At 40.8% G+C, this 21,690-nt stretch overlaps 1 protein-coding gene across 1 annotated transcript in view; it reads left to right on the forward strand.

Annotated features, from left to right (window-relative positions):
• fam49al (family with sequence similarity 49 member A, like) overlaps nt 1–21,690 on the forward strand; it is a gene marked incomplete in the record, with an annotated part of 42,483 nt that overhangs the window by 19,848 nt on the left and 945 nt on the right. The window contains 11 exon segments of the mRNA XM_024263744.2: nt 282–374; nt 8,264–8,343; nt 13,948–14,069; nt 15,679–15,784; nt 17,586–17,722; nt 18,282–18,359; nt 18,441–18,557; nt 20,542–20,621; nt 20,710–20,836; nt 21,208–21,278; nt 21,356–21,690. Of these exon segments, the coding sequence (XP_024119512.1) occupies nt 8,274–8,343; nt 13,948–14,069; nt 15,679–15,784; nt 17,586–17,722; nt 18,282–18,359; nt 18,441–18,557; nt 20,542–20,621; nt 20,710–20,836; nt 21,208–21,278; nt 21,356–21,419 (972 nt within the window).

The raw sequence follows: 21,690 nt of genomic DNA on the forward strand, positions 1-21,690 counted from the left end.
CACCATCCACCCATCCATGCATCTTTCATCATCCATCGATGCATCCATCCATCCATCCATCCATCCACCATCCACCCATCCATCCATCCATCCATCCATCCATCCATCCTTCCTTCCTTCCATCCATCCATCCACCCATCCATCCATCCTGTCTGGGGTCACGGTGGTTTCAGATGCACCAGCTGCTTCAGGGTTAACTGTCCCTCACAGATTCGGGGAACTTTTCCACACTTGGGTTTAGATGTTTAATCGTTTCTCTCCTATTTCTTTTCTTTGACCAGGTGTTGGTGCTGATGCTGTAACCACAGTGAGGAGCGGACACGTCCTGGTTGATGCTCTGAAGTGTTTGAGTGGGAAAAGCACAAGTGAAGAAGGTAGGGGAAAAGGGTGCAGGGTTGATGGTTCAGTAAACAGGAACATTTGAAGCATGTCCAGATGCAGCTTCTGGAAGTGAAGTTAGAGAGATGAGAGGATCTGAGCTGTCAGAACCAGGTTATATTCATCCCTCAGAGACAGATGTGGATCACACCACAGACAGAGAGTGTGAACAGAGGATTTTGGGAAAGCGTGGAGGCTGAAACAAAAAGGTCCTTTCCCTTTCAGCCCCATCAGGCACCGAGCGGTGTCTTTAAGATCTAAAGGAGCCTCTCGCTGCTGCTTCCCCTCGCTGGACTACGGATGAGAGCTCTGTGAGGACGGCAGTTGCATAAGCGAGGCACTTTGCTCCACTTCTATGCTGGCTGGTTCCAAACAGTGAGTGTTTGCCTGTAAGAGGAGCCAGCATCATCAAGCATCCAAAGACAGTCCCACGCCCTTCCTCTAGCCCAGGAGTGTCAGACTCAATCACACAGGGGGCCAAAATCCTAAACACACCTTAGGTCACGGGACGAACAGGATAACCATTTATTAAACACTCTAAAACTAAATGTTTAAATGTTTAAAACTGTAACTTTGTAGCATAATTATGAACTAGATATATAGCATTACCTGTGATAATGCTAGTGTGAATGATGTAGGATGAATTTGGTACTAATGCTAGTGCTGATAGCTGAAGATTCTGAAACTGATAACTAAAAACACTGAAAGCTGAAATCACTGAAGTTAATAGCTAAAAACTCTTAAGCTGATAGCCAGCTAAACTATTAGCCAAATGCCAAATTAGCATAAAGAACTATGAAAAGAAAAAAAAAACGTAGGTAAGACAAAACAGCTTGCATGTAGCTGTAAAAAAAGCTAAACTTCAAAATAGAATAAAAAAAAAATGAAAAATGCCTAAATTAGCCAAAACAGCTAGCATGTCTCTGAAATATAACCTAAATTCCAAAATAGAGTAAAAAAATCTTGGTGAATAAAAAAATAGTCCAAAAAGCTAGCAGAATGCTAATGTTTAAAACTTTACAACTGTAACTTTTTAAACATAATTATGAATAATTCATTCCAGAATAATTCAACTTAATCAATAAATCATAATAAATCAATTAGACCTTAAATAACTTTCAATATTTTACCTTCCATAATTTTTTTTTTTTAATTATCCAAGATAAAAATAGGCACAAGATAACATCGGGCCAATAATAAGAATAAAACAATAAATTCATCAGCTTAATTGTACACAGTTAGAAACTTCAGAATAAAATACGCAAAAACTCCAGAAACTGAAATTGACCCGGATAATAACTTATTTGATTCTATCAACAATACCTGCTTTTACTACACAACTTTTATACAGTCCAAGTTACTAGAATTGCACGATCTTATAAATGATCAAACTGCCCAAATGTTATATAAAGCATATAATAATGTATTACCATATAATCCTTAAAAACTATTTATACTGAGAGACGATTCCCGTAAATTAAGTGGAACATCTCAGGCATCTCTGCAGCTGAGAGCAGCTATGTGAGCCTGACCGCAGACATGCCTGAAACGACATGGCAACGGCATGAAAAAGAAGAAGTGAGGCGGGATCGACCCTGCAGGGGAGGGTTTCTGGAGGAACTCACTATGACGTCAGAAACTAGAAGAGACAATGATTTTTGTTCTGTGACAAATACAGACTTCAGAAAAAGTACTGAAAACAATCTGCACTTTATGCAGCAACAACCCCCCCACCTAACACCACCACCAGCAGCAGAGCAACATCTACAAACACAGCAGGGGAAACAAAAAAAGAAGCGCAGCGGTCGGTCCGCTGATAGAGCAAAACCACAGGTCTTTAAATAAAAACGAGAAGTGCGAAGGACACACCAAGAGACAGAGAAAACACAAGAGCAGAAGTTTGCATCAGTCTGAGAGATCTGATCACAGGCACGCTTTCAGGACAAAGAGGGGAGGAAGACCAGAGGGAGAGAGAACTGCAGGATCAGGAAAACGGCGCTCTGAGAGGAGACGAGGGTAAGGAACACCAGTCTGGCAGCTTCGCTTCCTGGTTTCTGAGAGGAAAACAGGATCTGTTAGAGCCAAGAGCACGACGCCTATTTCTCTCCATCTCCATCGGAGGAGAGCGCATTGCCAGGCCAACCGTATCCTGGCAACAATCAGCCGAGCTCTGCTCTCAGAAAGGACCGCACGCTGCTCCTCGCTCCCTTTCTGCGCGTCGGCGTGGAGGTGGCGGCCGGGAACCCGCCCCACCAACAATGAGCCCTTCACGCATCAGGCTGCTGCCTGCAGCTCCGCTGGACTCCTCTGCAGTGACCTTGTCAGGCTGAAGAATCTGGTATTCATGAATTCAGCGGCTCGGGGAGAAGCAGGTGGTGGAAAGGTTCAGGATGGTTCTGGTGGCAGTGACTCAGCACGCAGCGGGCCGGGCCTCGGATTGACTGTCATCACACAAGTGCAGTCCTCGCTGAAGCGACCCGGTGCCAGTTTCTGTGGCGTCTCGTAAACATATGAACTCTGATTATGAAGGATTCGAAGCGGGTCTGCTGGCGGCCCCCACCGCGCACTAATGCTGACAGCGGGGAAGCAGAAGCCGGCAGCTGCCTGCCCCCACCCACCAACCATAATGAAGGAAGGAAGCTTTAGAACTTTCACAACTGAGACTCGTCTTGTTTGATGAGAATTCTGGCTGCATTTTTCATGGAATGCACACATGTGGCCTAATGCTTCACTTTTTACACTGCAGACATGATAGATGTTCACTGAAATCAGAAGAGTGAAAATCAAACTATAAGTCACATTTTAGAATTTTGTTTTATTGAATTGTCACAAAACAAAGGAATTAGGGCTGCCACAAACAACTGTTTTAATTGTTGACTAATCCCCGATTTTTTTCTCCTTTCGATTTGTCGACTAATGGGATCATGCGTAGACTGGATGTAAAACACATTTTATAACACCAGAATGTAGCTGCTCTTAAATAGCCATCATTAGCTTTAAACTTGAAGTGATTAAGCTATATGCTACCTAAAAATAAAGATGATAGTTTATTAAACTTTTAATGAATTCTGCAGATTCTTTCTTTCATTTGTTCCAGGGATTAAAAATCCTGAATTAGCCAGTACAATTAGCATGTGGCTAAAATATTAGCTAAACTCCAAAAAATCTAAAAGACTGAAAAAGAAAAGCATAAATTAGCCAAAACAGCTAGCATGTAACAGAAATATTAGCTCCAAACAACCTACAAAAGCTTATTAAATGCCAAAATAGTCCAAAAATCTAGCAGAATGCCAATTTTTAAAACTTTAAATCTGTAACTTTTAACATAATTATGAATAATTAAAAGGCAGGAATATTATTCCAGAATAAATCAACTTAAACTTTAAATAACTTTCAATATTTTACTCTCCATGAAAATATATTTTGTCAAAATTATACAAGTTAGACTTGAGCACAAGATAACATCGGGTCATTAATAACAATTAAATAAAATGATCTGGAGGGCCGGATAGAATTACCCGGAGGGCCGGATCCGGCCCCCGGGCCTTGACTTTGACACGTGGGTAGAGGCTGCAAGGATGCACAGAAAACATTTAGCTAATACGTTTGCACCAATGCTTGCTTGTTTTTTTGTGTTTTTTCCACTCTTAAGCTCGGTTGACTGTTGCTATGGTACCCGAGTCTTCCTAGAACTTCCTGTGACATCACTACTGACCTAGATCAGCATTAGTGCTCATGTATGTCAAAGACATTACAAAATAGTAGTTTTTAGACAAAAAAGACTAATTGACTATTTAATTAGTAGTTTACTATTTTATTAGTTGTGACTACAACTAATCATGGCAGCTAATGAACTAATGAAACAAGTCTGGACTAAAACCATCATGTCTGCTGTTGGCTTTTAGGGGAAAACGATCACAGGAACATGTTGAACTCAAGCGTTTCCTCTGATCAGCGACACATTTCTTCAAACCTGACATCGTCAACTCTGCCCGTTTCAAATCTCTGTGAGGTTTGCTATGTTCATATCAGGTAATTGGAAAGAAACGGACAATTATGCTGAAGGTAAAGACCGCCGGGACATTTCCAAGCAGCTCTGTGTTCCTTCAGCTGCTCGGGTCTTTCTAAGAAGATCAGGTTGCAAACATCAACATCCAGAATAGGAAGTCCTCAACCCTTATATAACTCGAAAAAAAAAAAACATATTTTAACTGGCGACCCTAACAGTTATGTTTTCCCATTTTAAGTTTTAATAATATATATATTTTTTTTACAATTTGGAATAATTTCCTCTTCTGGCCAAAAATGTCAGGTACCATCTTTTCATATATAACTCTGATCCATCTGTCTTTAAGGCCCAAAGAGCTTTACAGTCCCATTCCCGCACTGATAGCAGCTCCGATATCCAACAGTACTATCCTGTAACCACAGTGGCGTTCAGAGTCTTGCCCATGGACACTTTGACACACGGGGCAGGGAACTGAACCTGCAATCTTCTGCTCAGAGGTCGACCGCTCTGGCTCTGCGTCACAGCTGAAGGCAATAATGTAACTACAATACAGAAGCTAAAGAGACGGATGGAATCCAAACAAACCAAGATGACTAAGAGACATTGAAGACCAGAGTCCACCATCAGGAGCTGCTGGAGCTAACGTGACTTCATGGAGACGACAAACGACAACATCACTGATGGAAGGAAATATCACAAAAAAACAGACTCCGGTCCTTTAGAGAGATGAGACACAAGTGCAGCTTTTTGGAAACATCAACTGTTTGTTCACATGACAGAACTTCTGAAGCTACACTCACATCGGGGCTGTGACGCACATTCAAGAACACAGTAATCCAGGGGTGTCAAACTCAATCGCACAAGGAGCCAAAAACTTTAGAACCAGAATTTATTAACATAATTATCAACTAGATATACAGCATTACCTGAGATAATACTAGTGTGAATGCTGGAAGCTGAATTTGGCGGCTGAAGATGCTGAAATTGATAGCTGAAAACGCTGAAGCTGATAGAGGACAACGCTCAAGCTCACAGCTGAAATCACTGAAGCTGATAGCTGAAAACACTGAAATTGATAGCCAGCTAAAATATTAGCTACATGCCAAATTAGCCTAAAAAGATAAAAGAAATCTAAAACTTAGGTTAGCAAAGCAGCTAGCATGTAGCTGAAAAAATGGCTAAACTTTAAAATAGCCTAAAAACCTGAAAAAAAGCCAAATTAGCTAAAAACGCTTAAATTAATAGGTGAAAACACTGAAGCTGATAGCAAGCTAAAAACTAAAACAAAAACTTAGGTTCACTAAAACGGCTAGCATATAGCTGAAAAATAGCTGAATTTCAAAATGGCTTAAAAAACAGAAAAAGCATAAATTAGCCAAAACGGCTGAAATATTAGCTAAACACCAAAATAGAATAAAAATCTTAGTAAATATCAAAATAGTCCAAAAAGCTATCAGAATGCTTCAAAACTTTTAAAACGTAAGTTTTTAACATTAGACAGGCAGGAATATTATTCCAGAATAAATCAACTTACACCTTAAATAACTTTCAATATTTTACTCTCCATAAAAATATATTTTGTCAAAATTATACAAGTTAGAAATGAGTACAAGATAACATCGGGTCATTAATAATAATAAAATAAAATGATCTGGAGGGTCGGATAGAATTACCTGGAGGGCCGGATCCGGCCCCCGGGCCTTGACTTTGACAGATTCTGTAAATGCTGGTTCTTATAGGTACAGTTATCCCATGGTGCTCAGGCTGGACAGAGAAGGGCCTCCTCTTGTTTTTCTTTTGCTGCAGTTTACCGGCGTATGTTCACCACCTACAGCTTGAAGAGGCTTGGCCTAAAAAATGTCATTGATCTAGTGGATTTTGCTCCAGGCTTTTTCTTTTACAGCTCTATTCTGATATTAGAAAGACTTGATGTGATAGGATTCCAGCCGGACACAAATTTCTCTTTTGTGACCTATTTTCAAAGGATTGTTACTTCCGTGAATTAACAACCGTTTACTACCAGAGAGTAGAAAACAGGATCCTGTTGGAGAAAAACTTTTAGACATTTAGAGAAAAACTCGATGAATAAACACGATGAATAAATGATTGAGGTCAAAATCACACATAGTTAAACTGCTGGATAAGTCAGAAATAAAAAATTGAATAGGAATAATTTTTTAAACTGATGGTTGGATAAATAATTTAGCGAGAAAGAGTGGAGTTTAAAAAAGCCTGTGAAGGGGTTTAAAAAGAGCTGATTTTGATGTCAGAATCAAAGTCCTGCGTGGTCCTGGTGTATTTTGGTCTCTGGCACCTTGACCGGCAGAAGGAACAGAATATGTTCCAGTTGGCTTGGAGCAGATTTTGACATTGTTGCTCTAATTGTTTTCACACATTCCCTTAAAAAAAGGAAGGATGCAAGGATACTGCTTCAGAAACATCCAAAAAAACTTTATAGAATTACCCAAGTACGGATTTTTGACTGAAATACTGAAAAGTTGGAAACAGCAGAGATTAAATTCTGTCTGCGTTTGCTGATGTCTGCGTTTTCAGGCCCGTGCACGAGAAGAGGCAGTCGTGCACGGCTTGAGGTGTGGTTGAGCATATTACAGTAGTACAGAGCAAATAGCTCCTCATGCATGTGGCCTTCAGTGAGGGTCCCAGTCCGACATGTGGGGCTGAAACGTGTCATGTCTGCTGCAGAGCAGGAAACATGCAGGAGAAGCGTCTGAGCTGCAGTGCCGGGTGATAGAGCAGCTACGATTAGTCGACTAATCGACTATTAAAATAGTCTTAAAACAGTCTATAGGTCGTTACTTTATATTATATGGAGTCAGAGTGTAGTAAAGATGAAAGTTATAAGGGTATTCTTCAAGCTTTTTGGACTATTTTAGCATTTATTAAGGTTTTTGAGGCTGTTTTGGAGTTTAGCTCATATTTCAGCTACATGCTAGCTGTTTTGGCTAACTTAGGATTTTGCAGTTTTTTGGGATAATTTGGAGTTTAGCTACTATTTCAGCTGCAAGCAAGCTGTTTTTGCTAACTTAGGCTTTTTTCTGTTTTTTAGGCTAATTTGACATTTAAATAATATTTTAGCTGCCTATCACCTTCAGTGTTTTCAGCTATCAGCTTCAGTGTTTTTTAGATATCAGTTTCAGCATCTTCAGCTATCAGCACTAGCATCTTCAGAGGCCAAATTCAGCTTACAGCATTCACACTAGCATTATCACAGGTAATGCTATATCTCTAGTTTTTGTTTAATTTAAAGCTAATGATGGTTAAGATATGTGCTTTACATCCACTTTACGCATGACTCGATTAGTCAACTAATTGGAAAAAATAATCGCTGATTACTCGACTGTTAAAATAATTTTTTGTGGCAGCACTAATGTATAACGCGGCTTCAGAATGGAAGGACAACAGGAAGCGCATCTCCAGCCTGAGGAGCCTTAGAGGGCAGTATCCAGACACATCTGGGGGTCATTGGGTCACTATAGTCATGTCAGTGATTTCAGACCAGTTTTCAGCACAGTGGATTTAGCTCCCCATGATGGGATAAAGCCTACAGTGCAAGGGTACATGGATACTGATACTGATACTGATGAATCCCATCTCCAATCTCCTATCTGGTGCCGGTGACACTGATTTGTCGACTGGTTTGACAGCATGAATCCTTGAATGGGATGTCTGACTTCCCTGGGAACATTTTGCTTCAACAGAAAGATGAATGGGAGAAAGGGAGGACTTGGTAAATACAGAGAGGCAGATGTGTGACACCAATGAAGCATCTACCACCTGCTGAGCTCTTCCAGCTTGTACTGATCTGAATGTGGGTTGCCAGGTTCTGTATGCATTTTGTTGTTTCCTCCCGTCCAGGTCGCCAGCCATGGGGAACCTCATTAAGGTCCTTGGCAAGGATTTAGAGAACTGTCCACATTTTTTCCTGGACTTTGAAAGTAAGTGAGCGTCGGGGCGTGTGCATGTGGCCGTGCACTGTGACTGTGGAGCAAAGTGTGGCGTGGGAGGTCAGAGCGTGGTACGGGGGAGGGCATGTGCCGATGCGAGCTGCTAAGTTGTTGACGGCATGATGGAGTTTTGTTCAGTGAGGGATTTGTTATATCAGATGCTCTTTAGTCCCACTCTCCATCCAGTAATAGTGCAGATAGGTGTTCATGCCCCGCCCATCCAATTATACGAAGGGAAGCAAACATTAGAACAGACAAAAATAACAATAGTTACATAACATCATTAGTTTAGCTCTTAATGATACCAGATGTGTGGCCGGTATGTTTCTGTACTTTTTGATTTTTGAAGAACAAAGTCAATTAAATTTGGTGAAAAATTACATTGAAATAATGTGAAAATGATGGATTTTATCCAAAGGCAAACATCGTTCAATTTTGTTTCTACAGCCTTATGGATTGGAGTAAAAATAAAAAACAGATAAAAATGTTCATAAGTGTTTCCTTATTGCTGGTACTGAGCTGTCAAGCTGTTAAACATACATTATATACCAGCTAATGTACAGACTTTACAACTGTTTCTAATTTAGCTTCTTTCAGAGGGAAAATATTCAGAACATTTGGTAGTCATGGCATTTCTAGATGCTCAGGTAAATTTGCTCTCAAGGTCTAATTTTTAGAACAAAATTAACACAAAAAAAAATCAAAATGTATATAATTTTCCAAATGTATTATATCTTAAAGCACACACAATCAGAAAACATGAGAACTGGTTTGAATCTCAAAAAAACTAATTTACCTGGTGAAGCATGGAGGTAGTGGAGCAATGATGTGGGATTTACAGTTCCAGGGCTTCCATGCTGGAAAACTAAGTCAGCTTAATGCTAACTACAGGGAACTTGACTGAGTGACCCCTCCCCCTGGCGTGCCGTACAGGAAGTAACTGCGGGCTCCAAGAACCCAAAATCCCATAGACGTATATATAGAAATATACAACTAATACTGAGTCATTCTATTGGTCAGAATAACCAGTCTTGTTCTGACGCTTAAACACAAAATCTTTAACTTTTAATTCGTGTTAACGGTTGAGAAGTTCCAGTAAATCATAGAACAAACACTGGAACTCAGGTGTTAAAGGGTTAATGCATGTGGTCTGACGTCAAGCAATTGAAGCATTTGATTGACAGTAGAGCCTATGGACTTCCAACAAGTTCACTCCTTGGTGAGAGTGGTTGTCATGGAAACATTGACCCACAGCGACTTGGAATAATCGCCACTTACTGACTTTATGTGGTTCCAACAAGACTGCATCATTGTTTAATTTGATCCGGAAGTAAGGTGTCGTCACACTCACTCAGTCCAGTTCTCTGATACAGAAGAGTGAATACGAGTTTGAGAAGGTACAGACTGGATGACTTTATCACGTTTTCACACTAAAAGTACAACATTTAAAGAAGGGGTGCACCTCGTTATCCTCGACCATCAGGACCTACAGAGTGGGATTAAAGGGGCCGCCGTGTCCAGGTTGCCATGACAAACTCCCACCACGCCGTTCCAACAACCAACCACTCATCCGATCCCCCACCTCAACACACACGGCTCACACATCCACGCACCGATGTGCGCACAGACCCCGACACCCGTCCCTCCATCACCCACAGACTTCTCCCCTCTCTCTGTTCCAGGGGGCACATGGGAAACCTCCTGAAAGTGCTGGCTTGCGCCGAACTTGAGCATGGCCCAATAGTTTTCCTTGACTTTGAACGTGAGACCATCCGCTTCTTTTGTTTGTTTGTTTTAAGTTACCTGTTTTTTAAGTTACCTGTTTGACTCCTTTGCCTTTCCTTTATTTTGTCATTCTAATCATCTTAGTAAACCATTGTTCCACCTCCGTACCACCTCCTCTTCTCCTCCTTGGGTACTATCTTTGAGTTTCTGCTCTGAGGACTGATATTTGAGACTTACTGAACTTCTCTCCAAAGAATATTCTTCAGATCATAGTTAGTGCGATGAAAAACTCTGATCCCCATCAGAAAACCGAGCAGTACGGTGAATGTCAGTCCTCTCAGCCGTTCTTTTTTCCGTCTCATCGAGCTGAGTGTCAGCATGGCTCCCACTCTGAATGACAGACTGAATGTCCTCTCCCTCATCTCCAGTCCTGTGGAAACATCTATCCTAACAGCTCTTTCCATGCAGCAGTAGATCCTCCCAGCGTCGTGAATAAGGGCTTTCCTCACACAATCATGGCTGAAAATGTCAAGCGGATCAGTACATTTTCAAGCCTCCATCTAAGTTTACAGAACCTTTAGATTAATCTTGTCTGACTGCTGAACTGAATCTTAGCAGGACTGTTAGAGGTCCTCAACTCTGAGATTTGCTCAAAAACTTTACTTCTAAAGTTTTTTTGAGGCCGCTCAGTGGTGCTTCGCGTTAGGAGCCTTAGTCACTTTAGAAGTGTTAGCCATTATAGAAGCGTTAGCTACTTTAGCAGTGTTAGCCGGGTTAAAAACATTAGCCACATTGAAAGCGCTAGCCTTGTTAGAATCATTAGCCACATTAGAAGCGTTGGCCGCGTTGAAGCATTACCTGTATTAGAAGCATTTTTCACGTTAAAAGAGTTAGCCAAGTTGGAAGGACTAGCCACATTAGAAGCTTTAGCTGCGTTCAAAGCGTTTGCCACGTTAGAAGCATTAGCTACATTAGCAGTGTTAGCCGATTTAAAAATTAACCACATTGAAAGCTTTAGCCATATTAGAATCATTGGTCACATTAGAAGCGTCATATTATGTGTTATTAGAAGTTATTAGAAGTTATTAGAAGTGTTAGCCACATCAGAAGCGTTGGATGCTTTGGAAACGTTAGCCATGTTAGAAGTGTTACAAACTTAGGGTTATTCAGAATATTTGGACAGCTCCAGCAGTCTGAAACCACTAAAACAAATGTTACTGTGATTTCTCCCAATCTTGTTAGCAACATCTAAAAAAACCACTGTGTGACAACGCTACACGTTAACCGCATTCGCGTGTTCACAAAAACAACCAAATAGTTTGACAGAACGCTGTGCAGCTGTTAAAACCTCTTCAACACCAGTGAACAAGAGGGACTCCGGGTTGTCAGACGCAGTGTCTTTTCTTCAAACAAATTAAAGCTTCTAAGTGCACCTTATGGTGAGGATAATACGATAGATCAGAAAAAACATTTCTTTTCTTCTAAAACGTTGCCAAGCTTGTAATGTTCAATGTTCTGCTGGGTCAGCGGTCTGATCGGATTCAGCCTGAAAATGTACTGATGCTTTCAGGGTTCACTGCAGATTCTTGAGAAAATCGTTCAACAAAACACAAACTTACTAACAAACTGTTAGGATATTCTGCTTCTCCTCCTTTCTGCCACTTTCCTCCTTTAACAGCTGGCTTCCTCTTCCTCCTCCTCCTCCTCCTCCTCCTCCTTTGGTGCGTTTCACCAAAAGCGGAAGCGCTCACTGCTGGCGAGAAGGTTCCGCTGTCGAATCTTCCCGCTTTCTTTTATGGTGCATGTGATTCAGTCCACTTCAAAGCAAGTGGAGGGAGTCATCTGTGAGCCGTCCCTCCCCAGCTGGGGGGGCACACAGTCTGTCACACAGATCCCAGGCCGCTCTGGTAGGAGATCCACGAAACATTTCTACATTTGTCATTTTACAGAACATGATTTGAAGCATCAGGAACCAGAGCTGGAGCTCAGACTTTCTGTTCGGCATTAAAAACAAAAGAAGTCCCTAAATCACATCTTCTAAAAATGTCGTATTTATCAAAAGCCCAAATAACAAACCGCTTTTAGTTTTGACTAATGCTAACATTTTAAGTCTAGGACCAGTTCTTGTTTTCCTAGTCTGAGCTGGAATCTGGATCAAACCTGTACAGCTGGATAGATCCAACATTACTCGCTGTTTCTGTTGCACCAGTAAAGTTTGGTTGAGGTTGTGGGAGGCTGTAAGCTAGCAGGAGAGAGTGTAAACAGAACTTCTAATGAACTCCTGAGGAACTATGTCCTAGAAAATGACAAGTTTGTAGATTATGGCTCAAAAGTATAATCAGAACCAAAAATGGATCAAAATAGATTTAAAAAAGATCAAAGATGATCAGAGGGGACTTTGAGTTTGGTGTTTTGGTCCACGTTGTTCCGTCAAAATGTACATTTTTAAAAGTGAAAGTGATTATCTGAACGAGGAGACAGAACTCAGCTCACATGCTTCACGTCCACATGTCTCCTCTTATAATTAGGGCTGGGAACGTTAACGCATTCACACACGCGATTAATAACAGAAAATTTACACATTAATGTGTATTAAGTCAACTTAATCGAATAAGCAGTCCTTCGCTTTGTTATTCTACTTATACCATGGTCATTACTAAAGGAATAAATATTCAGTCATTTAGTACTTTATTCTTGATGTTTTTGTGATCTAGATCACGTTTTCACAGAAAGTGAAACTATCTGATCCGCAGTCTGGTGCCATATTGTACAAATACATTTTACCTGGTAAAACATTGTGATTAATCGTGATGAATCCCAACACAAAAGTGCAATTAATCAGCGTTGTTTGTAAATGATTGACAGCAAAGATTAAAAATAAATGTTCTAAATGTTGATTTCATATTGTGATTATTCGCAGATAATAAGTGGTCAGTAAATATTGAGACAAAAAAATTTGAGCGATTAATTTTTTTCCAGGTTTTTTATTGATTCCCAGCCCCACTTATAATGCTTCACATATGTTATTTGCTAAAACTAGCACTAGTTGATCCACGAAGTCTCTTAGGAACAACACACTTTGTGTTGACAAATACAGAATATTTACTGTAAAATAAAACATAAAAAAAACACTTCCTGATTCAGCTTCACTTTTCTCTGGTGTGGCTTTAGAATATTTTGTCTGCACAAGAAAAGATATCTAAAAGTAAAAGTGTGAATGATGCTAAATCTCCCATGATTCCATCTCCCTGCAGAGAACCCTCCAGCAGTGATGGGGCTGCAAACAGAACGCTGCCTGGACACATTTCTGCTTTCACTTTGCACCTGAGTCACAGATTTCAAAGCAGGAAACCTTCAGGAGAATACGATCTACAGCATGTTTCCTCCAACTCATGAGCTGAAAGCAGAAGTGTGACTGGGTGGAGTCCTGCAGCAAAACCATGAAGGTAATGCTACTGCAGCTTAAAGAATAACAAAAAACCTTTAGGGAAAACTAATAGCAGTGGGAGTGGGACAGATGAGACTAAAGTGTCTACAGGAGCCTCAGAAATCCCAGATGGATGGACAGCAGAGCATCTCTGAAGAGATTCAGCCTTCATGGCAGACCTGACTGTGTGACAGAGTGTGCCCCCCCCCCCAAGCCTCACTCTCCACCCTGAAGATCTGCAGCTGCACAGCTCTTTGATTCTGAATCTGGGGAGAAATTTGATGCTGCCCTAGAGCCTCTCCGAGTATCTTCTCCTCAGCTCTTCCTCTCTCTTCCCTTTCTCTCCCATCTCCACTAAAACTCCTCCCCCCTGCTCTGGCCCCTCCCCTCAACATCTTCTTTCCTGCATCTGGCATCACACTTCCCGCTCCTTCTCCTCGCAGATGCCCAGCCCACAGAGGCGGAGACGGCGGTGTGGAACCAGGTCAGCGCCGTGCTGGAGGAGGCTCATGGGATCCTGGCCGAGCTGCAGTCCTACAACGGCGCAGGGCAGGAGATACGAGAAGTGAGGGCCGGGCGGGCTTAGGCAGGGGCAGACCCCATGAGGACAAACACTCAGAGCCATTCAAATTGATTTCTGACTGACCTCTACCCAACAGGAGCCACAAAGTCGTATTTCACCCTGTAGAAAAATAAGACTCCGATTTGTGTTTATGTTATTGTTACTATTCTGGTAAATATAAACAAAATATTGTTTATTGTTGCATGAATTAAACATAAATTTAAAGAGAGAAGAGCCTTTTTAAAAAGAATATTAACGACTTTTAACAGATATTCATGTGACTTGCCTTCGAAATAAAAGACCTCCTGCACCATAGCATCATCTTAGAGCAAGGGTGTCAAAGTCAATAGTACAAGGGGCCAAAATCCAAAACTCACCTTCACATTTAATGCACACTGAAACATTTTTTAAACTTAAAAACAGTAACTGTTTAATATAAATTGGAACTAGATATATAGCATTAACTGTGATAATGCTAGTGTGAATGCAGGAAGGTGAATTTGGCTGCTTAAGATGCTAATGCTGATAGCTGAAAACACATAAGCTTATAGCCATCTGAAATATTTGCTAAATGCCAAATTAGCCTAAAAAACTTAGATTTCCAAAAATAGCATGTAGCTGAAAAATTACTAAACTCCAAATCTTTTAGAGGAACAAATGTAACAGTCAGCAGTGTAACGTCAGCAAACTGGGATTTAAAAAAAAGACTATGTACTGTTTATTTTTACCCTTTGTAGTCCATCTCAGGCAAAAAGGTGTGAATCTAACAACCTAAAATAAACCAGAGCTCATTTAGTGACCCTGAGTGACCCTTATTTATTTTCAAAACAGAAAATCTGCCTTAATTCTAGTTACGTTTACAGACCTCCATTTGATTTTCTGTCCCACACGGAGCTCAAGTCAGTCAAAATATTTGATCCTGGTAAATTACAAAGCTGCACAGCTTGATTGATTACTAGAGCATTCTGGGTACTGTAGTCAGGAGCCTCATGGAATGATATGTGCTTCACCTGTTTGTTAATGGGTTCAATACATTTAACTTCTGTGTACTTGATGCACTGCATAGTCAGAAAAAAATATTGAATCTTAAAAGGAAAAACATTCATTATTCTTTAACCATAGATGGCTCTGATCCAGTGTTTCACAGAAACTTTCCTAGCTTAATAACTAATTCCAAAGTCTAAATATTATGCCAGACTAATCTGAGGGAATGGAAGTGGTTGAATATATTCCTGTTAGTGCTGCTAATTCTAGGCTTATTTTGAGGAAATGAAGAAATTCTTCCTGATAAAAAAATCCATATTCATGAAAAAATTATTTTTCACTGGATTAATTTCTGAAGCAGCAGAATCATTTCTCGTTTATCACCACAAGTATTTCACTTTATGTTAAAATTGTTTTAAAGGCACAGAAATCCCCTGATTGATGCTAGAAGGAAATGATGTTGAGATTTACAGACACAAAAAGGGAAGTGAAAGAAAGAATGTTTTTCCGCTGCATTAAAACTAAAAGTTTCCACTTATCTGCATATTGAATACATCAGCAGATGTTTCCTTTAGAGTGGAAGTGTTTTTTTAATGTGACATTTAAAGCAACATTTAAACCTCTCCAGGCCATCCAGAACCCAGGAGACCTGGCTCTTCAGGAAAAGGCCTGGAATGCAGTCTGCCCCCTGGTGGCCAAGCTGAAGAGGTTCTACGAGTTCTCCCTCAGGCTGGGTGAGCATCTCTCTATGATGAAGGAAACATGTCGTGATTTAGCATCAACGTGGAAAAGGGTGGTGCAGGATACGACTTTCGTACCAGTTGAATTCCTCAGCATCTTCTACCCGCTCTCCCTGACCCAGCAGCTAGGCAGCCGTTGCCACAGCAACAGCAGTGCATGGCTGTCCGGCACTGAGAGAAGAGCATTCAGCAGCCCTTCCTTCTGATAATGCCTCCATGTCGGGGACGTGCTGTTCTCTGCAATCTCTGGTCACAACGAGTCCATCACAAACACGCTGGCACATCCACAGAGCGTCCTGCCGTTTTCAGGAAAGGTTCAAGAGCCTCCATCCTACCTCTCTGAGGCGACAGCAGGGGGGACGCCGGGGCTCCAGCCCAGCCCTTTCAGATTAAACACTTTAGTGAAGTATTTATAGAAGCTGCTCATCCATTTTTGATGCAGAGGAAGAGATGAGGCCTCAGGAGGCTACAGGAGCTGAAGTCCAACTCTGATTAGCTGCAGGATGCAAAAGGAGCAAAAAAGCTGTGGTTCAAGACCTGTGTGTGGTCTGGGGAGTTGAGAATGTTTGGGTGGTAGCTATGTGGTCAGACACTCTCCCTGAGGGACACCCGTCCAACTAGGACTGGGTATCGATTAGAATTTCCACAAACGATTTGATCCAATTCACAAAAGTCTGGATCAATTTGATTCTGATTTTTTTCCAATTATTCATATCAATTCAATTTTGAGTTTACACATCTGTTGAGAAATACATTAATTTGAATATATTGATATTAATCTGATCCAGTTCACATACTGTAAATGTATCAGTGAAATAATGAGATTGTTAATATCATCCAGTGTTACATGGATTCTCTAAAGGAGAAGTTCTAACTAAAATGTTCAGATCATTAACATTGGAAACATTGTTCTGCTTCTCCTGGAGGATGTTTCAGTTTGACCACTAGGTGGTGATCAAGCTATAGCATTACATCTTATTCTAGAGGAAGAAGAAAGAATGAGGAAAACACAATGTCTTACACCAAAAATGGTTACTTTAAAAAATATTTCCTTAAAAGAGTTTATAAAATTCATGTCTGTGAGTAAGTAATGTAAATGTTCATTTAGTCAGAATGTATCTTTAGGTCAACTGAGCGTTAGCATTAGCCGTCCTATGAGGAATTCTTCTAAATATTAGCATCAAGCTAGCGGACTTTAGCTTAATGTGCTACATCGATTTATATTTTTATGAATCGATTATTGATCTATTAAGCCTAAATCGATTCAAATTGATTAATCAATTTTATCAACCCAGCCCTACTTCCAGTTCACCCATTCCTGTTTAAAAGTTCTCCTGATGTGTAAACAGGCAAATGTTATGTCCCCGAAAAGGGTTCTAATGAAGAAATGACCCAAGTCACGGTGCTGCATCAGTCAAGTCCAGTGTAATAATGGACAAAGAAGCCGCTTGTCTCCTCTACGCGAACTCAGACAAGGTCAATCGAAACACGGTCAACAAATAAAACTCTCAAAACTAAATATTTGAAAGAGAGATGAATGAAAACAGCATAGAATTAAGGTAATTATTCAAAATGAGCAATTAATATATTATCCTTGACTGATCACAGATCAATCAACAATCACCTGTCCATTCTCAAAAAATAATAAAATAATTAAAGAACAATTATGAATCAAACCAATCATTATTTCCCCAAACAATATGAAGCATGTTTCTTTTCTGTCTTCCCATGCCAGAACAGCCATGATAAGACTATTACACAGACGAGTGAAGGGGAGGTGTGCTTGTGTTTGCAGAGAACGCCCTGCGCAGCCTGCTGGAGGCGCTGACGAGCCCGCCCTACGCTCCCATGCAGCACCTGGAGCGGGAGCAGGCCCTGGCCAAGCAGTTCGCAGAAATCCTGCACTTCACTCTCAGCTTCGATGAACTGAAGGTGAAGAAATCCCTCAGCATGTTTGAGGCTTCAGCAGGACGGCAGGAGAATCCCACAAACTTTAACATCTTATCAGCAGAAAGGTCGCCAGATTAACACTGGTTAATAGGATGTACAAACTAATCTAGTTCATTCAAATCCTCATTTGATTTTGGCAATTTTATTGGTTGGTCTTATTTTAGGCAACATTTTTTGAATTGTTATTTTGCAAATTCTCATTTTTCTTAAATCTGCATTTCTTAAAGTTTTACCATTGATGGTGCTTATTTTAGCTCCATTCAGGGTTTATTTACTCCATTGCTCATTCATTCTCTCAGCTTGCTCTGCATCTGCACAGCTTTTTGCAGATACTTTCATGCTTTTGCAGATTTTTTCTGTTTTGTCTTTAGCTATTTTGACAACCTGACAAAACAAACCTGAATATTTTGGCATTAAATTCAGCTTCTAAAGTTCAGTCAAGCTTTTTTCTAAAGAAACTTTTTCTCCCAATTTAATCAAAGAGATCAGTGATTTTAGATATTGAACAGTTGAATGGCATTAAGGTAGATTTTTGGTGCAGATGACAAATCCAGCCATCCAGAACGACTTCAGCTACTACAGGAGGACCATCAGTAGGAACCGGCTGAACAACCAGCAGGTGAGGCTGAGAAAATGTGTTTGCTTTATTTGTATCATCAGTCCGTTCATGTCTCTCCATGTTTGGTTTGTTTGGGTGCAGCTGGAAGCAGAGAATGAAGTGAACAATGAGATGGCCAATCGGATGTCCTTGTTCTACGCCGAAGCAACACCCATGCTGAAAACTCTGAGTAACGCCACCACCAAGTTTGTTTCCGAGGTACGGCCTCCAGCATGCAGGACTTCCTGTCAGCCTCACACCAACCAGGAAGAATGTTTTCTGCTCAAACTCTCAGAAAAGTGTCAAGCGCAACATTTTAGGTGGATTGTAGATTTCTAGTCCTGTGACATGAAAAAAGATATTTTCTGGGTTTTTCTGCTCTTTCTGGTCTTTGATCCTGAAATATAACATTTAAGTTTCTTTTGCTTTACTTTTTACGTGACACGAAAAGAAAAAAAGTGGATTTTAAGTTTTCTAAAAGGTTTAAAGGACCATACCATGACTTTCTTAAGCCTTTCAGGGTGAACTATATTCATATACATGATCATATATCCCCTTTGGAACAATGAAAAACAAATTATTTATGAAACATTTGTTATTTTCTTGAGTTTTTTTCCTACCCAGAAGTAAAACGACTCGATTCCTGAAGCTCCGCCTGCTACTGCGTGTGGCTACAGTCCATTTCATGACTTCATCCTAGAGTCTTTCTTTGTTTCTCCAAGGAAAATCAACAGTATCTAAATTTCTTCAAGGGTTGGATACACATACCTTATATCTGTCTTTATTAACCCTGACGTTTTTCTCAACAACCGTGAGCTTCTTCCGACTGGATTACAGCGCCAAAAAATAAAAAGTAAAAAACACTGCCCACATGCAGCACTGTATAATCGTACGTTGTGTTCATTACAAAGGAAAATGTCAATGCTACGTGACAGACACGATTTGGAGTCGTTCTCTCCGTTGGTTGTTCTTATTTTTTATTTGTCGGAAACAGGAAAAGATGAGAAGTGAGAGTTTTATTTGGAGTTGTCACGGGATGTTGCAACTGGAATTACTGTTAATAACGCGTTTGGATTGCCGGAGAAAAGAAAGTGTCTGTAAGTGGCGCTGTATCCTCTTAGCTTAGAGAGTAAACTGCTGTCATGTAAAACAGCAGAAGAAGAAAACATTTGTAGTCCTCTCCAAGATCGTACGATCCTGATACTCAACGCCCCTTTTTCCTTTGGTTTTTTTAAACACTAAAATGAATGTTTTATTTTAATAAACATTTTCAGTGCTATATCAACATTCTAAGAGGTTATTATTGTTGTTAACGTCCAAAGACAAACTGACCGTAAAATGCTTCAGCGAAAGTGAGGAGACACCCACATAGCTACCGTATGATGTTTTAGCAGAAGTGACGTGTTCGTACATGCGGGGTTAGCGGTGGAACCGATGGAGTTCAGCTACAGAAAGTGTAGCGACACTGATCACCGCTAGCTCTGTGGAGAACTTGGGTGTTGGTGTTAGACTGGGGGCGGAGCTAACAGAGCAGACTCTTCCTGAAAGGGGCGGTCTCACTCTGTGACATCAGCATGTGAGAACCTGCTTGTTTTCATGGGTATGGGAGGGGCTGCTGTTGAGCGCAGGTTTTCAAGGGATTACTCAGAAATGCATGAATGGATCAAAATAACACTTTGGGGTTCTTTAGTGAGGATTGAACTGTGTCATACACTTCCACTGTTTGGTTCTCATTTGTAAAGAAAATCGCTTTGATTCAAATGTGAAAATGACATCTACTATTTTAACACTTTGTTTTCCTTTTTTCCTCTGTGATTATGTTGCAAACTCTCATATTTTTCTCCACATTTAGGATTTTGTTGCTCACATTGCTGCAGGTGTAGAAAACAGCATAACAAAAAGAATATTTTGCAAATTTACAAAAGATGACAAAATGAAATTGAATCAAATCTCTGTCAAACATTCCACCACAGCATTTAAATTCCAATGTGGGAAAAATCTGAAAAGCTCTTACTTTGAAAGTTTAGAATTTACAATTTTCTGATCAAACTGTGAAATTTGTATTCAAGCTTTTTTTTATTCTTTCTTATTCTTGATCTACTGTTGTTGACATGTTTTGAGCCCTTCTTCACCTCGAGCTTGAGGAAGCTTTTATGTTCAGAGTGGATTGATAATGACTCATCCTGTTCTCTCATTTCTGCAGAATAAGACCCTCCCCATAGAGGACACTACAGACTGCCTCAGCACCATGGCCTGCGTCTGCCGTGTCATGCTGGAGACCCCGTGAGTGTGGCTGTGCTGCAGCGTCCAGCCTCTTTTCTCGCCTGTGAAGTTTACGTTTTGCCCAAACCCACCGTCTCTCCTGTTTCAGGGAGTACCGCTGCCGCTTCACTAACACTGACACCATGCTGTTCTGCATGAGGGTGATGGTGGGGGTCATCATCCTGTACGACCACGTCCATCCTGTGGGGGCTTTTGCCAAGACCTCCAAGATCGATGTGAGTCTCAGACATCTCAGTTCTCTCTGAGATTGATTTGTTCCTGAGATCCTATATATATATCTTGTCAAAATCAGACTAGTTAAAAAAAGAGCAAGATAACATTAATAACAAAATAAAATCATCTGGAGGGCCGGATAGAATTACCTGGAGGGCCGGATCCGGCCCCCGGGCCTTGCCTTTAATACATAATCTACACTTTTCCAGACACTCAAAGCACTTCCAATGTTGGACAGGAGACATTGTGCTTTTACTGAGCCATCTGATCAGTCAGTTTGCAACTTGAAAAACTTGTGATGAAAAAATATGTCTGAGAATATCATCTTCTTGTGGTCTTACCCCCCACCCTCGCCCCATCTGTGCCCCCCCAGATGAAGGGCTGCATCAAAGTGCTGAAGGAGCAGCCGTCCAACAGCGTGGAGGGACTTCTGAACGCCCTGAGGTGAGACACACAGCAGACACGGCCGAGCCAATGCACGTCACGGCGGCGAAGCCTTACGCCCTCTGCCTTTGTTCCAGGTACACAACACGACATCTAAACGATGACAGCACCTCCAAACAAATCAGAGCCCTGCTGCAATGAAGGAGGAGGAGGAGGAGGAGGAGGCCGCAGATCCAGCCAAAGGCTGAAAATCATCTCCAAGTTAAAAGCAACCTGCTGAAAACCAGAAGAGGAATTTAATAATATATATTGTCAGCTGTCCATCATCCTGTCTCTCATTTTGTAAGTAAGAAAAGAAAAAATATAGATATTTATAAAAGAGAAGACCACGCCGATTTAGAGAAGGAAGGATCAAAGATTTAGTGGGAAACAGGTCAAAACCAGGATAAAGGAATTCAGCAGACCTGAAGGA

The sequence above is a fragment of the Oryzias melastigma genome, linkage group LG11 (assembly GCF_002922805.2).
Source record: "Oryzias melastigma strain HK-1 linkage group LG11, ASM292280v2, whole genome shotgun sequence".
NCBI classification, from domain to species: domain Eukaryota; kingdom Metazoa; phylum Chordata; class Actinopteri; order Beloniformes; family Adrianichthyidae; genus Oryzias; species Oryzias melastigma.